The sequence below is a fragment of the Odocoileus virginianus genome, chromosome 5 (genome assembly GCF_023699985.2).
Source record: "Odocoileus virginianus isolate 20LAN1187 ecotype Illinois chromosome 5, Ovbor_1.2, whole genome shotgun sequence".
Classification (NCBI taxonomy): domain Eukaryota; kingdom Metazoa; phylum Chordata; class Mammalia; order Artiodactyla; family Cervidae; genus Odocoileus; species Odocoileus virginianus.
In genome coordinates this window covers 74928880-74953607 of record NC_069678.1, presented here as the reverse complement: position 1 = coordinate 74953607, position 24728 = coordinate 74928880, and the positions used below count along the sequence as shown (strand labels likewise).

The window sequence follows — 24728 nt, the reverse complement described above, 5'->3', positions numbered from 1 at the left end:
ATTAAGTTTGAGATGTCTGTGAGACACAAAGACTTAAATAAGCACTTGTATATATAGATTTAGAACCCAGAAAAGAGGTCTGAAGTAGAGAAAAGGATATTAGGACTTGTTAACAGATAGTGTTTGAGGCAATTGTAGTAGAATTCTCTTGGAAAATAATATAAATCAAGAAAGAAGAGGGCTAAGTATAGAACTTTGAGGAATTTCAGCATTTTATTGTTATTTAGTTGCTAAGTCATGTCTGACTCTTTCGTGGCCCCATGGACTGTAGCTTGCCTGGCTCCTCTGTCCTTGGGATTTTCCAGTCCAGAATACTGGAGTGGGTTGCCATTTCCTTCTCTAGGGGGTCTTTCTGACCCAAAGATTGAACCTGTGTCTCCTGCATTGGCAGGCAGATTCTTTACCACTGAGCCACCAGGGAAAGTCCCATTTCAACATTTAAGACTGGGTAAAGGTGAAGGAGTCAGGGATGAAAGTGTGAGGGAGATATCAAAGAAGTAGGAGAAAATAAAAAATTTTAGTGTCACATAAGTCATGGAAGAATGGTTTCATCAAAAAGGAGGATGTGATCTACTACAATTGAGGGTTGCTAAGATGGGAAAAGAAGCCGGAAAAGAGTGGGACATGCATGCCAGGTGACGGGGAGACATTGAGTGTAGACAAATCTTTGAGAAAATAGCTCTCCTGGGACTTCCCTTGCAGTCCAGTGATTAAGATTCTGTGCTCCCAATGCAGGGGACATGGGTTTGATCCCTGGTCAGGGAACTAAGATCCTGTATGCCGCCTGGCAAGACCAAAAAAACTGATAAAAAGAAAATAGTCCTTTTCAATGTGAAGGGTTAACTATTTGAAATTCGAGGTATAGTGAAATATCTAAATGGAGAAGGATTGTATGTTGGGTGGGTGAAGCAGCTGTGGCCCTGGAATTTGAGTGAGAGGTGAGGGTTAGAGAAATTGGAGAGCCATTCACATGGTAGTTGAAGGCTTTGGAAGAAAAGGGGGCCAAAGATAAAACTGGGAGATCATGTGTAGTTAGAGATTTTCTTTGGATTGTTATTAAATAATGTTGTAGTGTTCCTGGTACAAGTAATATGAACATGGGCTTGTTTGCTCCAACTCAGTTATCCAAAGCTTTGGCTGATACAATTAGGTTTTGCTTTTCTTAAATTTGACATTGTTAAAAGTAAGATACAGAGCTCTAAATTGCTCCCCTTCAAGGTTGTCAAGACAGCTACAGCATAGGATTTCATTTTACTGTAGATGTTAGGGTAAACATTTTATGATCCTACCTGTTTGGCTAGGTTTTCAATAGTTGGTAGTTTGTACGTGAAATACATAACTTGTAGTGAGTAGGTTAATGGTGAGTTATAACTGTTCTTTACACAAACTCTTACTACTTTTGGTACATACAATTTGTGCTGTACAAATTATATCTCCTTGTCAATCTTTTTCCTGAAGTGATCTAAAAAAATAAGACCCTTCCCCAGTGAATTTAACTCTTATTATCTACTGTAGCTCATAGAATTTCTAAGCTAGTGTCTGATCTTTGAAATTTTAGGTATGTGATTAAGGTTGAAACTCTGATTTTTTAAAAGATTTTTTTCTTTTGATGTGGACCATTTTAAAAAGTGTTTATTGAATTTGTTACAGCGTTGCTTCTGTTTTATGTTTTGACTGTGAGGCATGTAGGATTTTAGTCCCTGGCCAGGGATCAGTCTGTACCCCCTGGATTGGGAGGTGAAGTCCTAACCACTGGAAAGTTTCAAAACTCTGATTTTGATGTCATTTGTCTCAATTTATATCATTCTGTGCAGATGTATTTGTTAAGATATTTGTTGTAAGTTAAACAACCAATTAGAGCTTACTTATGGAGAATTTTATAAGGATACTAGCATATCTCACAGAAAGGCAGGGATTGCAGTTGTCTCTTAGGAATAGCGTAGGAGAGTCTGTAATTTGTTAGTTTAGTCCAAGAGCCCACACCAGATTAATAAACTGGTTAAATTGATTAGTTTCCCAAGAATATGGCTTTTTATCTTGCAATAAAAATTTATGTGTGTGTATGGAATGAGAGACAGGCAATCCTAGAGTTCTAACAACAAAGATAATACAATAGATACCTACCACCTATTTAAAAATTAAAGATATGGACTTGAACTACTGTAGTGTTGATTAGTGGTTCCAGTCATGGACCATCTATTTGCTACTTAAAGGGTGTTGTATATCTGAATAATATACCCTATATACACAAATTTGTTTTTATGTCTTGAGTCTTATTACTCTAGACTTGAGAATTATGCATGTTACTTGTTTCAGTGGCAATCTCAGATCAGTTTTTGTTCTAGAGGTTTCAGTGGGTATGTATATTTGATACATCTGTTACCATGTTTTCCAATATTTGTTCAACTCTGTTTTTTTTTTTTTCCCCAATGTGTACTAGATGAAAGCAACTACCAGGTCCTAATAGCTCTTGACCGAGAATTCAATGTTTGTGAAAGATGCCAGGTTGATATCCTGGAAATTGAAACCCTGTGTGAATGTGATATAGCAATAATGTCAACTTCCCACATCTTCCTCTCTTAATGTACTTTGGTCTTGATCTTGCAGGAATAAAGCTCTTCTCAAAGATTATCTCATTCCTTTTTCTGCCACAGTGAGTGAGATTGTTTAAAGCATGTTTTATAGGATCAAATATACTTAGCCTCTTCAGAAAGTTGAATAGTCAAGTTGCTTTTTGTTCCTGTGTTTCTTTTCATTGTTCAAACTTGAATCCATCACTTAAGACCAGTGCCTCTGATGGATTACTAATTGTATAGACAGACTAGTTCACTGTTGGCTTTATGGTTCAGATAACATTCTGGTTTTCTGTTGTAATTCTTTCACACAAATTGCATTTTGATGATAAATAGTAATAGCAACCACTCATTGAACACTTAACATATGAGACCTAGGGAAGGCACATTTTTAAAACTGTCCTGGCAAGGTTGGTGTTCATACAAAGTATAAAGAAACTAAGACTCAGAAAGTTTAAGTAAATTGCTCAAAGCAACAACAGTTGTTACATGCTGCTGCTAAGTCACTTCAATAGTGTCTGACTCTGTGCGACCCCATAGATGGCAGCTCCCAGGCTCCTCTGTCCCTGGGATTCTCCAGACAAGAATACTGGAGTGGGTTGCCATTTCCTTCTCCAATGCGTGCATGCACACTAAGTCGCTTCAATTGTGTCCGACTCTGTGCGACCCCATGGGTAGCAGCCTACCAGGCTCCTCCATCCACAGGACTCTTCAGGCAAGAATACTGGAGTGGGTTGCCATTTTCTTCTCCTTATTAGATGCTAGAGCATAAATTCAGACTTGGATTTGCCAGAGTCCTGCACTAGTGTTCTTTCACCAAACTCCAGTGATGCTCATAAAAATGTTCACTTGATTAAACATAAGAGAAACAAGCCTGTTACTTATTGGTAATCATTTATTTGAAATTCCAGTCCCAGTTTTCTAGATATTCCATTGCTGTATTTATGGATACCCTTGAATCACACCTTTTTTTTTTTTAAAGGTGAGTCATCAAACTAGTAGAAGCTGTTTGAAGTTGTGACTAGGATAGAAAGCCCTGATAAAACGTAGTTTAAGTTTGAACTTCATTATGCAAACTAATAATTTTATGTTGGCGTTAGTGATCTTTAAAATGGTAATTACATTAGAGCCTTAGCAGTCTTAGCACAACTCTTGGGATCCTTTGTGGGTGGAAGTACTTTAAAAGTTTGCCTTTTGGTTATTTTACTTTGGATCACTAGTAAGTTAGTGAGCACTTATTCTGCGCCATATATTGTCACACACACACACACACACACACACACACAGAATATAGTGATCAATGCTTCAGAAGCAGTCTCTTTTCTGTAAAACCTCAGTAGCCTGGAAAGAGATAAACAGTTAAAAAAATTCATAATTCATATGAGTGCTGTGATAGAGGAAATGAAGATATATGGAAAGAAGGAGCTCTTGTCCTAGACCTAGAGCAGAAGGACTTCATGGAAGATATGATGTTTAGGGTAGGAAAAGGAGGATAAGCAGGAATTAGTTGAGTAATAGTGGTGGGTGCAGAGTATTCTGGGCCTAAATATTAATATGTGAAGACCTGTTTTTTTCCTCAACAGTTTGGAGATATAATTCACATACATAAAATTCTCTCTTTTGAAATTCACATTCAGTGGATTTCAGTTATATTCAGAGTTTTCCAACCATCACCACTACCTAAGTCCAGAACATTTTCATCACCTCCAAAAGAAACACCATACACATTAACATTCACTCCCTATTCCCTCCTCTCCCTGGCCCCTGGCAGCTACTAATCTACTTTCTGTCTCTAAAGAGTTGCCTGTTCTTGACATTTCATATAAATAGAACCATACAAGATGTGGTCTTTTGTGACTGGTTTCTTTCACTTAGCCTAAGGTGTTCAAGGTTCATGCATATTGTAGCATGTATCGGTATGAAGGCCTGTTTTGAGAAATGGAGATGAGCAGTATTGAGAATCTAAAGTTCAGTTGATCAGGATGATCAGTGCATAGAGCAAGGATTTAAGACTAAAGAGAATGTTTCATACTAGAGAGGTAAGCAGAAACCAAATCAACAAAGCTGTGTTACAGAGGTATGGGCTTTATCCTGAGGGCGGTAGGATACCATTGAGTATGAAAATAATATCATCAAATTTGTGTTTTCTATTTGTGTAGAGGATAGGCTGGATGGACACAAAATGGGGGCCAGGGAGATTAGTTAGGTTTCTTGCAGAAATCTGAGCAACAGAAAGATGTTGATGGTGTGGAATATGGCCTGGGAATGGAGAGCAGTAGATAGATATGAGAGGTTTAAAAGGCAGGATTGGCAATACTTGGTGTTACAGTGAATGTAAAGGTGAGGGAGGAGAGGTAGAATCTAGAATGGCACTGAAGTTTTAGGGTTGGTGGGCCAGGTGGATTGTGATTCATAGATTAATTAAGGAACTGGCTAGGTAGATAAATTCCCAGGGTGCCAATGTACGAGGAGTACTAAAGTAGCACTGGAAAGCTAAAGAGATGAAAAAATGCATTTACGAGAACTCTTGTGGAGGAAAACTTTGGTAAGCTTCTAGAGAAGGAGATAAGACTCCCCTCTCTCACCTACCTTCTTGTTTGAGTAATGAATGAGATGTTTTCTAAACTACTCTGAGAAGCCCAAAGGCTTTTTTATTGAGTGGCATATGTAAATTTGGAACTAGAGCTAAAAATAAGCCAATAGTGGAGAGGCTGCCATCGTCTTCTTTTTTGCCTGTTCTTACATTTCTTACCCTTTTTTCGTGGATTTTTCACATGAGATTGGATTGAAGAGTGTCAAATTACTTACTATTGCTTATATCTATTGTTATGTAATAATTTGCACAAAAACATAATGTCTCACCCCAATAATGTAATTCTCTCTTGTGATTCTAGGGATTGATTGGACTAGCTAAGTGGTTCTGTTTTCAGGGTCTTTATGAAATTGTAGTCAGATAGTGACTGGGGCTAGGGCCATCTTGAGGTTTGCTCATTCACATATGGGAAGGTTCATGGGCCAAATCACCTACGTGTAGCCTTTCCCCTGGACTCTCTCAGGATAACTGGATTCAAAGACTGAGTGTCCCAAGAAGAACAGGCAGGAACTCTATTACTTTTTTTTCCCCCCAGTTCTGATTTCTTTTATTTAAAGGAATAGCAATTTTTAAAACTTTTAATTTTGTATTGGAATATAGCCAGTTAACAATGTTGTAACAGTTTTAGGTGGAGAGCAAAGGGACTCAGCCATATCTATTATATTTTATGACCTAGGTTTAGAAGTTTTCTCCCTCCTGTTTTACTCTGTTAGTTGAAGCAGTCATGAAGGTTTACCTCTGTGTAGAGGAAGGGGATATAGGTTTTACTGTTCTTGAAAGAAGATTATGTGGGATGGAATGGCTACTGCAGCAGCCATCTTGGTAATTTTTGTTTTCTGAGCTGTACTATGGGACTTGTAGGATCTTAGTTCCTGGTCCAGGGATTGAATCAGAGCCTTCAATAGTGAAAGCATGGAATCCTAACACTGGACTTCCAGGGAATTCCCCATCTTTGGAAATATAATATGTCATACCTACAGTGTGAACATAATAGAAGCAGAAGATATTAAGAAAAGGTGGCAAGATACACAGAAGAACTATACAAAAAAGATCTTAATGACCTGGATAACCATGATGGTGTGATCACTCAACTAGAGCCAGACATCCTGGAGTGTGAAGTCAGTGGCCCTTAGGAAGCATCACTATGAACAAAGCTAGTGGAGGTGGTGGAATTCCAGTTGACCTATGTCAAACCCTAAGAGATGAAGCTGTGAAAGTGCTGCACTCAATATGCCAGCAAATTTGGAAAACTCTTCAGTGGCCACAGGACTGGAAAAGGCCAGTTTTCATTCCAATTGCAAAGAAGGGATATCCCAAAGAATGTTCAAACTAATGCACAGTTGCACTCATTTCACATGCTAGCAAAGTAATGCTCAAAATCCTTCAAGCTAGGCTTTAGCAGTACATGAACTGAGAATTTCTAGATGTTCAAGCTGGATTTAGGAAAGGCAGAGGAACCAGAGATCAAATTGCCAACATCTGTTGGATCATAGAAAAAGCAAGAGAATTCCAGAAAAGCATCTACTTCTGCTTGGCTACTTCCTTGACTACATTAAAGCCCTTGACTGTGTGTATCACAACAAACTGTGGAAAATTCTTAAAGAGGTGGGAATACTAGACCAGCTTACCTGTCTCCAGAGAAACCTGTATGCAAGTCAAGAAGCAACAGTTAGAACTGGACATGGAACAATGGACTGGTTCAAAATTGGGAAAGGAGTACATCGGGGCTGTATATTGTCACCCTGCTTATTTAACGTCTATGCAGAGTACATCATGTGAAATGCTGGGCTGGATGAAGCACATGCTGGAATCAAGATTGCCGGGAGAAATATCAATAACCTCAGATATGCAGATGACACTACCCTTATGGCAGAAAGCGAAGAGGAACTAAAGAGCCTCTTGATGAAGGTGGAAGAGGAGAGTGAAAAAACTGGCTTACAGCTCAACATTAAAAAAACTAAGATCATGGCATTCAGTTCCTTTATGGCAAATAGATGGGGAAACAGTAGAAACAGTGAATGACTTTATTTTCTTGGGCTCCAAAATCACTGTGGATGGTGACTACAGCCATGAAATTAAAAGACACACACACACACACACGCAAAAAGACACTTGCTCCTTGGAAGAAAAGCAATGACAAACCTAGACAGCATATTAAAAAGCAGAGGCATCACTTTGCCTACAAAGGTCCATATATAGTCAAAGCTATGGTTTCTCCAGTAGTCATGTATGTAAGAGCTGGACAGTATAAAAGGCTGAGCTCAAAGAAATGATGCCTTTGAACTGTGGTGCCGGAGAAGACTCTTAAGAGTCCCTTGGACAGCACGGAGATCAAACTAGTCACTCCTAAAGGAAATGAACCCTGAATATTCATTGGAGGGACTAATGCTGAAGCTGAAGCTCCAATACTTTGGCCACTTGATGTGAAGAGCCCATTCATTGGAAAAGACCCAGATGCTGGAAAAGATTGAAGGCAGGAAGAGAAGGGGAGGACAGAGGATAAGACGGTTGGATGGCATCACTGATTCAATGGCCATGAGTTTGAGCAAACTCTGGGAGATAGTGAAGGACAAGGAAGCTTGGCGTGCAGCAGTTCATGGGGTCACAAAGAGTAGGACACAACTGAGCAACTGAACCCCACCACCACCTACCTTGAGACCTTTGCCCTGACTGAGATAGGAAACCAAGAATAAGGACTTTGGGATGTTAAATGTAATTTTGTATATATCGAGTTAGGCTGTTTGTCAGACTTCTTGGTGGAAATACTATTAAGAAGTTTGGATGTTAAGCAGATACTGAATTTGTTCTGAAATGAGTAGTATTAACCAGAGACAAGACAGGAAACAATATTTAACTGAGAATGTTTTCTAGTTTATTCTTTTTATTTTTTTAAATGTATGGTCAGGATTTTGGAAATTATTACCTTAATCTCTTATGTTGTAAACAAGCCCACATCATAGTTTCCTATAAGTTGCTTATATTTTATATTTTAAACATCATCTTTATTCTTGTCATTTTTCATTATAGGTTTTTTTTTTAATCTTGGTTTCTTAATTTTAGATGATGATTTGTTTACTTCCCCTATATTATAATTAAAATTTTAATCATCTGTTGTACATCCCAGGGAGATAATCTTTTAAAATACTTGTCTTTCCTGCTTCCTTCCTATTTCAGTTTTCATATTTGAAAATAAAAATGTAAGTACTTTGGTTTTTATTCGTTGAAATTCATGAATGTGCCGTTCTCTTCCCTTTTATTAAGAAATAATACACATTCATCTGAGAAAAACTTGGGCTATAGATAAACTTGAAGAAAATGTTAATCACCCAAACGTTATTGAGACTATTATATTTTAGTGTATATATATTTAAAGACTTTTATGTTTTCCCCCAAATGTGGAGTCTTACCATTTGTACCATTTTGTAAATTGATACTTCTATTTGACATTTAGATTTTTCTCACTATACACTGTGTTAAAACATCAATCTCACAGTTAACATGTCAGTTCAGTTCAGCCGCTCAGTCGTCTCTGACTCTTTGTGACCCCATGAACTGCAGCACGCCAGGTCTCCCTGTCCATCACCAACTCCTAGAGTTTACCCCCAAACTCATGTCCATTGAGTAGGTGATGCCATCCAACCATCTCATCCTCTGTTGTCCCCTTCTCCTCCTGCCCTCAATCTTTCCCAGCATCAGGGTCTTTTCTTTCTTTCTTTTTTTTTTTCAGGGTCTTTTCAAATGAGTCAGCTCTTTGCATCAGATGGCCAAAAGTATTGGAGTTTCAGCTTCAACATCAGTCCTACCAATGAACACCCAGGACTGATCTCCTTTAGGATGGACTGGTTGGATCTCCCTGCAGTCCAAGGGACTCTCAAGAGTCTTCAGCAGCACCACAGTTCAAAAGCATCAATTCTTCGGTGCTCAGCTTTCTTTATAGTCCAACTCTTACATCCATACATGACTACTGGAAAAACCATAGCCTTGACTAGGTGGACCTTTGTTGACAAAGTAATGTCTTGCTCTTTAATATGCTGTTTAGGTTGATCATAACTTTCCTTCCAAGTAGTAAGTGTCTGTTAAAGTTTCATGGCTGCAATCACTATCTGCAGTGGTTTTGGAGCCCCAAAAATGAAGTCAGCCACTGTTTCCTCATCTATTTGCTATGAAGTGATGGGACCGGATGGCATGATCTTAGTTTTCTGAATGTTGAGCTTTAAGCCAACTTTTTCACTCTTCTCTTTCACTTTCATCAAGAGGCTCTTTAATTCTTCTTCACTTTCTGCCATAAGGGTAGTGTCATCTGCATATCTGAGGTTATTGATATTTCTCCCGGCAATCTTGATTCCAGCTTGTGCTTCTTCCAGCCCAGCGTTTCTCATGATGTGCTCTTCATAGAAGTTAAATAAGCAGGGTGACAATATACAGCCTTGACGTACTCCTTTTCCTATTTGGAACCAGTCTGTTGTTCCATGTCCAGTTCTAACTTTTGCTTCCTGACCTGCATACAGGTTTCTCAAGAGGCAGGTCAGGTGTTCTGGTATTCCCATCTCTTTCAGAATTTTCCAGTTTGTTGTGATGCACACAGTCAAAGGCTTTGGCATAGTCAATAAAGCAGAAGTAAATGTTTTTCTGGAACTCTTCTTGCTTTTTCGATGATCCAGCAGATGTTGACAATTTGATCTCTGGTTCCTCTGCCTTTTCTAAATCCAGCTTAAACATCTGGAAGTTCATGGTTCATATATTGCTGAAGCCTGGCTTGGAGAATTTTGAGCATTACTGTACTAGCATGTGAAATGAGTGCAATTGTGTGGTAATTTGAGCATTCTTTCGCATTGCCTTTCTTTGGGATTGGAATGAAAACTGACCTTTTCCAGTCCTATGGCTACTGCTGAGTTTTCCAAATTTGCTGACATATTGAGTGCAGCACTTTCACAGCATCATCTTTTAAGATTTGAAATAGCTCAACTGGAATCCCATCACCTCCACTAGCTTTGTTCGTAGCGATGCTTCCTAAGGCCCACTTGACTTCACATTCCAGGATGTCTGGCTCTAGGTGAGTGATCACACCACCATGATTACCAGGGTTGTGAAGATCTTTTTTGTACAGTTCTTCTGTGTATTCTTGCCACCTCTTCTTAATATCTTCTGCCTCTGTTAGGTCCCTACCATTTCTGTCCTTTATTGAGCCCATTTTTGCTTGAAATGTTCCCTTGGTACCTCTAATTTTCTTGAACAGGTCTCTAGTCTTTCCCAATCTATTGTTTTCCTCTATTTCTTGCATTGATTGCTGCAGAAGGCTTTCTTATTTCTCCTTGCTATTCTTTGGAACTCTGCATTCAAATGGGTATATCTTTCCTTTTCTCCTTTGCTTTTCACTTCTCTTCTTTTCACAGCTATTTGTAAGGCCTCCTCATACAGCCATTTTGCCTTTTTGCATTTCTTTTTCTTGGTGACGGTCTTGATCCCTGTCTCCTGTACAATGTCATGAACCTCCATCCATAGTTCATCAGGCACTCTGTCTATCAGATCTAGTCCCTTAAATCTATTTCTCACTTCCACTGTAAAATCATAAAGGATTTTATTTAGGTCATACCTGAATGGTCTAGTGGTTTTCCCCACTTTTTTCAATTTAAGTCTGAATTTGGCAATAAAGAGTTCATGATCTGAGCCACAGTCAGCTCCCGATCTTGTTTTTGCTGTCTGTATAGAGCTTCTCTGTCTTTGGCTGCAAAAAATATAATCATTCTGATATCAGTGTTGGCCATCTGGCAATGTCCATGTGTAGAGTCTTCTGTTGTGTTGTTGGAAGAGGGTGTTTGCTATGACCAGTGCTTTCTCATGGCAAAACTCTATTAGCCTTTGCCCTGCTTCATTCTGTACGCCAAGGCCAAATTTACCTGTTACTCCAGGTGTTTCTTGACTTCCTACTTTTGCATTCCATTCCCCTATAATGAAAAGGACATCTTATGCATGTTAGTTCTAAAAGGTCTTGTAGGTCTTCATAGAGCCGTTCAAGTTCACCTTCTTCAGCGTTGCTGGTTGCGGCATAAACTTGGATTACCATGATATTGAATGGTTTGCCTTGGAAACGAAAAGAGATCATTCTGTCATTTTTGAGATCACATCCAAGTACTGCATTTCGGACTCTTTTGTTGACTATGATAGCTACTCCATTTCTTCTAAGGGATTCCTGCCCACAGTAGTAGATATAATGGTCATCTGAGTTATATTCACCCATTCCAGTCCATTTTAGTTCGCTGATTCCTAGAATGTCGATGTTCATTCTTGCCATCTTCTGTTTGACCACTTCCAATTTGCCTTGATTCATGGACCTAACATTGCAGTTTCATATGCAGTATTGCTCTTTCCAGCCTCACACCTTGCTTCTATCACCTGTCACATCCACAACTGGGTGGTGTTTTTGCTTTGGCTCTTTCACTTCATTCTTTCTGGAGTTATTTCTCCACTGATCTCCAGTAGCATATTGGGTACCTATCGACCTGGGGAGTTCATCTTTCAGTGTCCTATCTTTTTGCCTTTTCATGCTGTTCATGTGGTTTTCAAGGCAAGAATACTGAAGTGGTTTGCCATTCCCTTCTCCAGTAGACCACATTCTGTCAGACCTCTCCACCATGACCCATCTGTTTTGGGTGGCCCCACACACCATGGCTTAGTTTCATTGAGTTAGGCAAGACTGTAGTCCATGTGATCAGACTGGCTAGTTTTCTGTGATTGTGGTTTCAATCTGTCTGCCCTCTGATGATACCCTCTCTCAGTGCCTACTGTCTTACCTTGAGTTTCTCTTACCTTGGATATGGGGATCTCCTTATGGCCGCCGCTTCTGACCTTGGATGTGGAGTATCTCCTCTCGGATGCCGCTTCTGAGCCTGGACGTGGGGTATCTCCTCTTGGCCGTCCCTCCTGACCTTGGACATGGGTATTTCCTCTTGGCCGCTCCTGGGCCGTGCAGCTGCTGCTTTTGTTTTACATCCTTTCTATTTATTTCCTTAAGATAAGTGTCAAGAAGGGTAATTGTTATGTCAAAGGGCCTATGTTTGTATACTAACATTAACATTTCCCAATTATTTAAATCCTTGATACTTTTTCTCTCTCCTACTAGAAAATTTCTGTTTTTTGTTTCTTTCTTGTATTTGCTTACTGGCCCTCTCCCAACACACAGATATTCATAAATATTTATTTCTTAGGAAGAAATCTTCATCATGAAGTTGATTGGTTAAGTATGAACATTATTAGTTTCATTTGATTTACTTCTTCATGAGACATTTATTGAACACTGTGGGCTTCTCAAGTGGCTCAGTGGTAAAGAATCTGTCTGCAATAGATGCAGGTTCGATCCCTGGGTCTGGAAGAATGCCCTGGAGAAGGAAATGACAACCCACTCCAGTATTCTTGCCTGGGAAATCTCATGAACAGAGGTGGGCTGCAGTCCCTGAGGTCACAAAGAGCCAGACAGGACTGAGGAAGAGCATGCATGCATATGTGCCATGCCCTGGCTTAAAGAGAATGAAGACATAGTCCTTTTCTCAGTGAATTCACAGTCCAATGGGGAAGACAGACAGGATTACTCACAATGTAAACTAATTTGGTCTGTGCTGCCATTAGTAAAGAGATGCATGACAAGAATGTAGGGTGACTCTTCTAAAACAGTTTGTAGAGAATTGAGTATGGCTTCCCAGGTTTAGCTGAAGTGAATTGAACCTTGGTAATGCAAGTTAGGCAAATCAAGAGTAGTTCAACATAGGTATAGAATATGCAATGATAAAGAAGCTTGGTAGAGCGTCTCACAAGAAATATTGGTAGTTTGGTATGATTGGAGCTTGGAAAGTAGTGAAAGATCAAGTTCTGAAGGGATCTCTATGCCATGTTAAAAAACTACACTTCATTTTTGGGGGAAAGGAGGAAGAGGATCCATTCAGTTAGCTAGGAAAATAGAATCAATCTGGCTAGTATATATGGTAGCAGATGAAGACCCATCATTGTGACATCCAGAGATATGTCCATTAAATAGGTGAGATGGAGAAGTACCTAAGTATTTTTAAGCAGAAAAATAACGTGACCTGATTTTCTTTTAAAAAGTTACTTTGGTAAGACTATGAGTCGATATATTTTCTAGACAAAAGGAGATAGTGATGTTCGTTTGGAAACTATACTGAACCATTCTGGATGAGAACTAACGAGGGCCAGTTGTAGTAGAAATAGAAGGAGGGGGATACAGTTAGGAGCCATTGATTTGGAATCTTTGCCATGCTGTACTTAATTAATTATGCCATGTATTTAATACCTACCTTATGACAAGCACGGTGCTGAAGTGTTGGCATAAAGGGATGAATAAAGAGGTCTCCCTTTCTTGAGTGGTTTTTTGTTCAGTGGGGTGTAACAGGTTTATAAAGAGAGAAATTACCATGTAATATGAAAAGTGTTATTGATAAAAATGTATTGTGAGAATGTAGAGAATTAAGTGACTGTTAATGTCACGTTGGGGGGTGACATTGAACAGAATATTGAAGGATACATTTTTTTATCCAGAATAAAAAAGATACACTTTTTTCTGTGTATATTGAAATGTATTTAAGGCACTTTATGCTGTATTTTATACTGTATATCTGTGCATTTACTGAATTTCTTTTGTTCCTTCCAAAAAGCCATTCTGTGATGCCATAAGTCAGTGCACTAATATTTGCACTATAGGGGTCCTTTCAGAAGGAGAAGAAAGAGAGAAAGAGCCTGAAAGATAATAGCTGAAAACTTCCCAAACTTGGGAAAGAGAACAGTCACCTAAGTATATATAGAATCTCGTATACGGTGAATCCAAAGAGGAACACATCAAGACATATTGTATTAAAAGGACAAAAAATTAAAGATAAAGAAGGAATATTAAAAGCCGCAAGGGAAAAGCAAAAAGTAACATACAAGGAAACTCCCAATAAGGCCATCAGTTTCAGCAGAAACTGTAGGCTAGAAGGGAGTGGCAGGATATATTCAAAGTGATGAAAGGGGAAAGCTTAAAATCAATAATAATACTTTCCTGGGAGAGATCAAAAGCTTTATGGACAAGAAAAAAGTTAAAAGAGTTCAGCATCACCAAACCAGCTTTGCAACAAATGTTAAAGCAACTTCTCCAGAAGAAAGAAACTAGAAAGTTATGAAATGAAAAGACTCACCATCAAACGCAGACATACAATAAAAGTAGTGTATCATGCACACACGAAACTAGTCGGGAGGTTAAACGACAAACACAGTAAAATCATCTGTACCCACAATAAGCCATTGTGGTTTATACTAATCAATTTGATATAAAACGTGATATCAAATACAGTAATTGTGAAGGGCAGAGAATACAAATGCGTACTATTTTTTTTTCCACAATAGTAAAAGATGTTTATCAGTTTTCACAATCAGTAGCCAGACAAGAAATAAAAGATAATTACAGTTGCAAGCCATAATGGGAACATGATTAACCTAACAGTATAAAATAATTACATACAGTTTGGGGGAGGGTCAAGCAGAGTGATGTGATAAGTAGAAGTGCATACATCACATGTTTTCATCTGCCCAGCCAGTCTGTCTTTTGGTTGGTGCATTTAATCCACTTACATTATTGATATGTATAATCAAATGAGCAACCTAACCATATCTCTAAAGTAACTAGAGAAAGAACAAACAAAACCAAAGTTAGTAAAGGGAAAGAAAGAATAAAGTTCAGAGCAGAAGTAAATGAAATAGAAATGAAGAAAACAGTAGAAAAGATCAAGGAAAGTAAAAGTTGGTTCTTTGAACAAAGATAAAATTGATAAAGCTTTAGCTAGACTCATCAAGAAAAAAGGGGAAAGGGCTCAAATCGATAAAGTTAGAAACTAAAAAGGAGAAGCCACAGCAGACACACAAAAAAAATACAAAGGATTGTAAGAGACTGTTATAAGCATCTATATGCCAATAAAATGGACAACCTGAAAGAAGTGGACAAATTCTTAGAAAGGTACCATCTCCCAACACTGAACCAAAAAGAACTAGAAAATATGAACAGACCAGTCACAAGTACTGAAATTGGAACTGTGATTTAAAAACTCCCAACAAACAAAAGTCCAGGACCAAATGGCTTCACAGATGAATTCTATCAAAAATTTAGAGAAAAGCTAATACCTGTCCTGAAATTGTTCCAGAAAATTGCAGGGGAAGAACACTTGCAGACTCATTCTGTAAGGCCACCATCACCCTAATACCAAAACCAGACAATGATATCATAAAAAAGGAAAATTACAGACCAACAGCACTATGATGAACATAAGTGGCAAAGCCCTCAACAAAATACTGGCAAACTAAAATCAAATAAGGCATTAGAATGATCATGTACCATGATCAAGTGGGATTTATCCCAGTGACATAGAAAATTTTCCATATCTGCAGATCAGTCACTGTAATATACCACATTAACAAATTGAGGAGTAAAAAGCATATGCTTATCTCAATAGATGCAGAAAAAGCTTCAGATGAAATTCAGTGTTCATTTATGTTAAAAAAAAAAGCAACTCTCCAGAAACAGGCACTGAGGAACATACCTCAACATGATACAGGCCATATCTGACAAATCCACAGCTAACATTATACTTAAAGGTAAAAAGCTGAAACCATTTCCTCTAAGATCAGGAACATCTGAAACTGAGGATGCCCAGTCTCACCAGTCTTATCCAACATAGTTTGGAAGTCCTACCCATAGCAGTCAGAGAAGAAAAAGAAGAGGAATAGAAAGTGGAAAGGAAGAAGTGAAATTGTCACCGTTCAAATGACATGATGCTATACACAGAATATCCTAAAAACACCACCAGAAAATTACTGGAGCTCATCAGCGAATTCAGTAAAGTTGCAAGATATAAAATAAATACATAGAAATCTGTTGCATTTCTGTACACTAACAACAAAATAGCAGGAAGAAAAAGTCAGGAAATGATCCCATACCCACTCCAGTATTCTTGGGCTTCCCTTGTGGCTCAGCTGGTAAAGAGTCTGCCTGCAATGCCAGAGACCTGGGTTTGATCCCTGGGTTGGGGAGATCCCCTGGAGAAGGGAAAGCTACCCACTCCAGTATTCTGGCCTGGAGAATTCCATGGACTATAGAGTCCATGGGGTTGCAAAGAGTCAGACATGACTGAGAGAGTTTCACTATCAGCATTGTATCAGAGAGAATAAAATACCTAGGTATAAACCTCCTGGAGGAAGCAAAAGACCTGCACTTGGAAAACTGTGAGATACTGGTGAAAGAAATTGGAGACAACATAAAGAGATGGAAACATATATTGTATTTGGGGATTGGAATGATCGATATTGTTAAAATGATTATACCACCCAAGGCAATCTATAGTTTTAATGCAATCCATATCAAAATACCGATGGCATTTTTCATACAACTAAAACAAATAATTTTTAAAATTGTATGGAAACACAAAAGAACCTGAATAGCCAAAACAATCTTGGAAAGAAGAATGGAACCGGTGGAATCAGTCTCCCTGATTTCAGACTATACTACAAAGCTATGGTAACCAAAACTATAGGAACTGGCACAGAAACAGACTTATAGATCAGTGAAACAAGATGGAAAGCCCAGAAATAAACCCATGCGCATATGGTCAGTTAATCTATGACAAAGGAGGCAAGAATATACAGTGGAGAAGACAATCTCTTCAGTAAATGATGCTGGAAATATTGGACAGCTACATGTACAAGAATGAAATTAGAACATTCTCTAATACCATATACAAAAATAAACTTAAAATAGATTAATGACTTAAATGCAAGGCTGGATATTATAAAATTCCTAGAGGAAAGAACAGGCAGAACATTCTTTGACGTAAATTGCAACAATTTTTTTTGGATCCATCTCCTAAAGTAAAGGAAACAAAAGTAAGTAAATAGGATCTGATTAAGATTAAAAGCTTTTGCACAGCAAGGGAAACCATCAACAAAATGAAAAGACAACCTACTGAATGGGTGAAAGTATAAATCACTCATAAAATTTAGCATCATAAAAACAACCTGATTTAAAAACGGGCAGAAGAATTGAATAGATAGACATTTTCCAAAGTGGAAATACAGATAGCCAACAGGCACATGAAAAGATGCTCAACATCATTAATCATCAATAAAAACCATAATGTGATACCACCTCACATTCTGACTATGTGTGTCTTTTTAACCTATGATGCAAGTCCAATAATATTATGTAACTCAAAAATCATAGGTTTGTCAGAATGACTGTTATTGAAAAGACACAAATAATATGTGTTGGAGAGGGTGTGGAGGAGGAGGAACCCTTCTACACTGTTGGTGGGAATGTTAATGGGTACCACCACAGTGAAAATAGTATGGGGTTTTCTCAAAGAACTAAAGATAGAATTTCCATATGACTCAGCAGTTCCACTCTTAGTTATATATATGAAAAGGCCAAAAACATTATTTCAAAAAGATACACGCACCCCAATGTTCATAGCAGTGTAATTTACAATTGCCAGGATGCAAAACAACCTAAGTGTGCATCAGTAGATAAATGCATAAAGAACATATGATACAGATGCACATTGGAATACTACTCAGCCATAAAAAAAGAATGAAATCTTGCTATTTACAGCAATATGGATGGACTTGGAGGATGTTATACTAAGTGAAATAAGTCGGAGAAAGATATTATAGGTTACCACTTATATGTAGAATCTAAGAAATATAGCAAATTAGCAAATATAACAAAAACGGAAACACAGAGAGAATAAACTTGTGGTTTCCAGGGGGAGAGAGACAGGGGCAATGTAGAGGTAGGGAAGTGGGAGGTATTAATACATACTATTGAGTATAAGATAGGTTCAAGGATGTATTGTACAACATGGAGAATATAGCTGATATTTTGTAATAACTATAAATGGAAAGTAGGCTTTAAAAATAATCTAAATTAAAAAATAAAATAAATTTAAAAATAAGCTATAAAAAAGAGAAAAAGTAAAGAAAGGTTTTAAAACAAAGACTATAAATTACCTGCAGCAGGAGCTTTGATGAGAACAAGTGTGTACCAACATAGAACCTTAGACAGTCTTGTGATGTGGAGTCTTTAGGGACCTCTGAAGGCTTAGGTGAGGTGTGGTGTTGAAAACAGGATTGGTTGGAAGTCTGTGCTGGGAGTGGTTAATTTTGCAGGTATTCCACCATATCTTTTGTGGTCAAGTAACTTTCCTTCTTGTCCTGCAGGAGACTAGAGGTTTATCTTCTGGTAGAATTGAATTGTGAAAGCTTTCAACTGAAGGATTTGGGGCATATCAGAAAGATGAAGATGAGATATAGGGTTGAAAGTAGATTAAATAAGGAAAATGTAGTGTTAAGTCATAAATATGAAGTTGAGAGGAGTCACCATCTCGTGCGGGTTTTCCTTTAGCCTTGTTTAAGCTGCTTAGGGGAACGTATGGAGTAGGTAGATAGTTGAATTTAACCAGGCTTGAGATTTTACCAACTGAGGCTAGGTCAGAGGGATCCAGAAGCAAAACCTCTATTTGAGACAGTTATATCATATTATTGGACTTGCCTCACATGTTAAAATAGACACATGTACTCAGAATTTGACTTTGAATTTAGATATTTCTTTTTTTCTTTTTTTAATTTTAGCTAGTTATTAGAAGTATTACTTTGGTCTCATTCTCATTTTGACCTTGGAACTTCTATCCTATATAGCCCTTACATACTTCTGGTATGATTTTGTCCTTTATTTGATAGATGGAAGTTGTTTCTTAGCATCAGTAGCTCTTCTCATTTAGAGTATATAGCATGTATATATTTTTCCAAGTTCTCAAGACAGGAAATTTTTTCATCTGTGATTTTCATTCCACTTTTTAGAATTATTCATTGGAAACTTGAATTCCCAGCCTTTTAGAATCAGTTCAGTTCAGTCATTCAGTCATGTCCGACTCTTTGCGACTCCATGGACTACAGCATGCCAGGCTTCCCTGTCCATCACCAACTCCTGGAGCGTACTCAAACTCATGTCCATTGAGTTGGTGGTGCCATCCAACCATCTCATCCTCTGACATCCCCTTCTCCTCATGCCCTCAATCTTTCCCAGCATCAGGGTCTTTTCAAATGAGTCAGTTCTTCGCATTAGGTGGCCAAAGTATTGGAGTTTCAGCTTCACCATCATTCCTTCCAATGAATATTCAGGACTGATTTCCTTTAGGATGGACTGGTTGGATCTCCTTGCAGTCCAAGGGACTCTCCAAGAGTCTTCTCCAGCACCACAATTCAGAAGCGTTGATTCTTCGGCGCTCGGCTTTCTTAATAGTCCAACTCTCACATCCATACATGACTATTGGAAAAACCATAGCCTTGACTAGACTTTGTTGGCTAGGTTCTTTGTTGGCAAGGTAATGTCTTTGCTTTTTAATATGCTGTCCAGGTTGGACATAGGCTTTCCTTCCAAGGAGCAAACATCTTTTAATTTCATGGCTGCAGTCACCATCTGCAGTGATTTTGGAAGCCAAGAAAATAACATCTCTCACTGTTTCCATGTTTCCCCATCTATTTGCCATGGAGTGATCAGACTAGATGCCATGATCTTAGTTTTCTGAATGTTCAGTTTTAAGCCAACTTTTTCCACTCTGCTCTTTCACTTCCATCAAGAGGCTCTTCAGTTCTTCATTTTCTGCCATAAGGGTGGTGGTGTCTGCATATCTGAGGTTATTGATCTTTCTCCCATCAGTCTTGATTCCAGCTTATGTTTCATCCAGTCCGGCATTTCTCATGATGTACTCTGCATAGAAGTTAAATAAGCAGAGTGGCAGTATACAGCCTTGACGTACTCCTTTCCCAATTTGGAACCAGTCTGTTCTAACTGTTGCGTCTTGACCTGCATACAGATTTCTCAGGAGGCAGGTCAGGTGGTCTGGTATTCCCATCTCTTTCAGAATTTTCCACAGTTTGTTGTAATCCACAAAGTCAAAGGCTTACACTTTGGCTTTTTAGAATACTTATTGTTTTAGTAATCACATCATTTTCACATCAGATAGGATAATTGCATTTGTAATAATGTCAGAAGAATTTCTTTTATTCCCAGATAACTTTAAAATTAAGTGATGTTTACTAGATCATGTCTAAGATACACTTCTATTTTGAAACTGTTTTGATCATAGGTTAGGTAGTTTATACAGATAATATGAGATACTTAGTTTTATTCTGATTAGTTTCAACTTTCTAAGCAGCGGAGAAGGGCTGAAATCATAAGGGACTCCATTTGGAGGAGAAACAGTTGTTTGGCATTAAAAAATCTTAACAGAAATCTTTTGATCTCAGTTTAAGAATTCTGTATGTGTAGGAAAAAAATCACTAACAGAGGACTTTCTTGTGAAGCAGCAGTTTTGTTAGCTTCGGGTCCGTGGAAGGCCTATTGAAATATAAATAAATAGTGTTTTTATGAATTATCATAGTCATTGGATAAAAAGTGCCTGCCTTTGATCTCTTACTTTGTATTACTCATTGAGAATAAGAAGTATGTGGAATTGCTGGGTCATATGACCCAGCAATCCCACTTCTGGGCATACACACCAAGGAAACCAGATCTGAAAGAGACACGTGCACCCCAATGTTCATCGCAGCACTGTTTATAATAGCCAGGACATGGAAGCAACCCAGATGCCCATCAGCAGACAAATGGATGAGGAAGCTGTGGTACATATACACCATGGAATATTACTCAGCCATTAAAAAGAATTCATTTGAATCAGTTCTAATGAGATGGATGAAACTGGAGCCCATTATACAGAGCGAAGTAAGCCAGAAAGATAAAGACCATTACAGTATGCTAACACATATATATGGAATTTAGAAAGATGGTAACGATAACCCTATATGCAAAACAGAAAAAGAGACTCAGATGTATAGAACTGACTTGTGGACTCTGGGAGAAGGCGAGGGTGGGATGTTTCAAGAGAACAGCATTGAAACATGTATATTATCTAGGGTGAAACAGATCACCAGCCCAGGTTGGGTGCATGAGACAAGTGCTCGGGCCTGGTGCACTGGGAAGACCCAGAGGGACCGGGTGGAGAGGGAGGTGGGAGGGGGGACTGGGATGGGGAATACATGTAAATCCATGGCTAATTCATTTCAATGTATGACAAAAACTACTGCAATGATGTAAAGTAATTAGCCTCCAACTAATAAAAATAAATGGGGGAAAAAAAAAAAGAAGTATGTGGAAATTTTTAACTATTCCTTGAAACATTTAACTTTGAGCCTTTTTAGACAATATGATGTGTCTGCTGCTGCATTCCATGCTGGCCAGGCCTTTGAATCTGAAGATATAATTTGAATAGCTTTGATTTGTCTAGCTATGATAGATTGATTGGAGAAGGAAATGGCAACCCACTCCAGTGTTCTTGCCTGGAGAATCCCAGGGACGGGGGAGCCTGGTGGGCTGCCTTCTATGGTGTTGCACAGAGTCGGACATGACTGAAGCAACTTAGCAGCAGCAGCATGATAGATTGATACGAAGAAAATTGGGGCTTATTGCTTTAGCAGATGTAATGAGCAATGTGTTTTTTCTTTAGGATCAAACAGAGCATACTGAAACAGCAGGACTGGCTGGTAGTGCAGCAAGCATCATGAGTAAACACATAGAAGTCCGTTCCTTATCACGTGTGTAAGGGAAAAAAGGTAAGAAATCTAGTGATCTTATTTCTTTTGAGAGCTTGAACTTGGGAAAACAAATAGCTTTATAGAAACTAATGCTCATGAATATATATTCTAATTGCTTCATTTATGACACTGCCTCTTATTAAATCAGGAATATTGCTTTTTTTTACAAGAAAGATTTGGCTTAAGTCCAAGGAAAAAGAGGATGTTTTTAAATTCCTATTGAATTACATCAAAATGCTAATTTCTGTACCAGTGCTTGGCTTCTTCCTTTTAGAGTCAACTTCTACCTTGAGCATAGAAAGGTAATTTCAGCATGACAAAGAGTATGGACTTGAGCAATATAATTAAGAGGAAATCTACCCAATTAATTGGTATATCTACCCAATTAATGTTATGAATACTTCTTAGTTAATTGCACAAGTGCTAAATAGTTAAATCTTACTTTAGGATAAGGAATCAGAAATACAGATTTAATTACATTATTTTATTTTGTATGTTTAGATTAGTTCTGAAGAGAAGTCATTTCCAGCAGAAAATTGGAAGTATTTTATTAATTCTGATAGAGCAAGACTTCTTAATCATTGACATTTTTCTGACTAGGAATCTTCTTTGTTTTCTTTCAAGTCTTATGATTATTTAATGCGTAGAACATGGTGGTGGGAAGGGAAGGTATGTGGGTGAGATTGGTTTCAGAGACTGATTATGCCATTCCCTATTGGAGTGTTGTGTGCTCTGGCTGACTGCTCTGATTTTCCATGTACGCTTCAAGGATAGAGGCGTGGGTCTGACAGTGTGTGGCAGACTGAGTTCTTAAGGCACCTAGCAGTAGTACTTTCCTCACCAAAACTTCTGGACTTGGAGCTGGCTAGGTATTTCTTGTCCCCTAGCTTTCTCACATACGAGTGTGAGAAAAGAGTGCTTCTGTCTGCCTTCATCTGGCAAAATCTTATTTTTCAGGCATCTCCTCTTTAGGAAGTTTTCAACCCACTGCAAAGACCATTAATAATAATAAATAATAATTAGTCAGCAATAATAAATTATTGGAGTATTTCTTACAGTAGCCCATCCTACCCCAAATAATATACCCCTGCTCTAGTCTGATTTGGAGTCCCATCTTCTTTGGCTCCATCGTAAAAGCAGGAGGATAAAGGGAAATCCTATATATTAAAGAGAGGCCCTTCCCATCTTCTGTTCTTCTTTCAGACAGTGATTACCTGGTGTCACATCTCTACACCCCCTTATAGGAGATTAGATGACTCTTCTTGGGAGTCCAAAGAAAAGACCTAGATATGCTGACATTTGGAGGTCTCTCAGTGAAATAGCTTTGTTCCCCCCCGCTCCCCCCCGCCCCGCAACCGTGCAGTGGAAGCCTTCCAGCTGAGACGCCACACATGCAGAGCTTCCAGTTGGCTTTTGGTACTTCATTTGTTCAATGTGAGGCATTTGAGGAAAGCATCCAATCTGAAAGACAGAGATCAAAACACAAAACGGGAACTTGGAGGAAATAGTATTGGAAACAGAAGGTTTAGGAAAAAGAAAAAAAGTCAGACCAAATTGTAGGTAATTATATTAAAAAAGTAAGAAAAGAATTGTATCCATGAAGTAAGATCAAGATGTCATAAAAAGGATCAGAAAAAGAAAGTACCCCGGAAATTTAAAATATGATCGTTTTAGTACATTAAAAAAAAAAAAACTCTCTCAGGTTTATAGAAAATTTGCAAGTACAGTACAGAGAATTTTTTTCTTTGAACCGTTTGAGAGTAAGTTGCTAACTGCGTCCCCTACCATGCTTGAAACTGTTCCCTTCAAAAAAGGATTTTGTACGTAACTATAACACAGCCATCAAATTAGGGAATGAACTTTGATGCATTACCACCATCCAGTTGTCAGATCTTTCTCATTTTGCCAGATGTGCAAATAATGTCCTTTTTGGGGAGTACTGAGTTTGGGATCACATGTTTCATTTAGTTGGGAAGCCAGCAAGTGTTTCATGCAGTTTCAATCTGACCTCCCCACCCTGTTTTGGGAGTAAGCAAGGGTGTGTGTGCTCCCCGTGTGCTTCCCACAGCCCTTCTGTTAGCACCACCAGCCCTTCAACCAGCCAAGGGGACTTGTCTTCCTGGTGTCGAACCCCTGGGCTGTGGCTCCCAGTGTGTGGCTTCCGTGGCTCACTGCCCGGGAGGTCTCCACCCGTGAAACCCCCCTGCTCTTCTGAGTCCCCTCCCAAGCACACAGGCCCCAGCCTGATCACTTTTCTTCCTTTCCTACCTGATTCCATGTGGATGTTTCCTATAGCCTTGGTTGTACAAGAGTCTTTCTGCCAGTCTCCAGTTAGTGTTCAATGAGATGGTTCCACATGGAGATGTATTTTTGATGTGTTTTTGGAGGGAGGTGAGTTCCACTCTTTTCCTGCTCCACCTCCTTGATCTCTCTTCAGTAAACTTTATTTTTTTAGAACAGTTTTAGGTTCAGAGAAAAATTGAGCAGACAATACAGGGAGTTTCCTTATACCTCATTTTGCCCTACGCTTCTCCCCCAAATCCTCTCCCAATCTCCCCTAGTGTGGACATGGCTGTTTCTTTTTATTGCGATCTATCAGGGAGCATGAAGTTTGTCTGTCCTATTACTGATGATGTTCATTCACTCTGATCACTCATGTAAGGTGATATCTGCCAATATTTGCCTCTGAAGTGACTCCTTTTTTTTTGTAATTAGTATTTTTGTGGAGAGGAATTTTGAAACTATATAAATACCCCATTCCTCATTACACTTGGAATTCATTCATTTCTGTTGTAAAGACTCGTGGCTTTCTTTTTTTAATCCAGTGGTTATAGTCTATCGCTACCGTTGTTTACTTTGATGTTTAGAATGTCCCTGGTTAG

General features: G+C 38.5%; 2 protein-coding genes across 5 annotated transcripts in view; both read left to right on the top strand.

Moving 5' to 3' along the window:
- The window catches only part of LOC139035091 (uncharacterized), a 90376-nt gene extending 68528 nt beyond the window's left edge, over positions 1 to 21848 (top strand). Inside the window, exon 3 of the mRNA XM_070467188.1 lies at positions 21759 to 21848. Within this exon, the coding sequence (XP_070323289.1) occupies positions 21759 to 21778 (20 nt within the window). The 3' untranslated portion in view covers positions 21779 to 21848. The remainder of the gene's footprint in view (positions 1 to 21758) is intronic.
- ZFYVE9 (zinc finger FYVE-type containing 9) overlaps positions 21775 to 24728 on the top strand; it is a 112928-nt gene continuing 109974 nt past the window's right edge. For all 4 annotated transcript variants that reach the window (XM_020869511.2, XM_020869502.2, XM_020869495.2 and 1 more), the window contains exon 1: positions 21775 to 21864. The gene's annotated coding sequence lies outside the window, so the exon portion shown is untranslated. The remainder of the gene's footprint in view (positions 21865 to 24728) is intronic.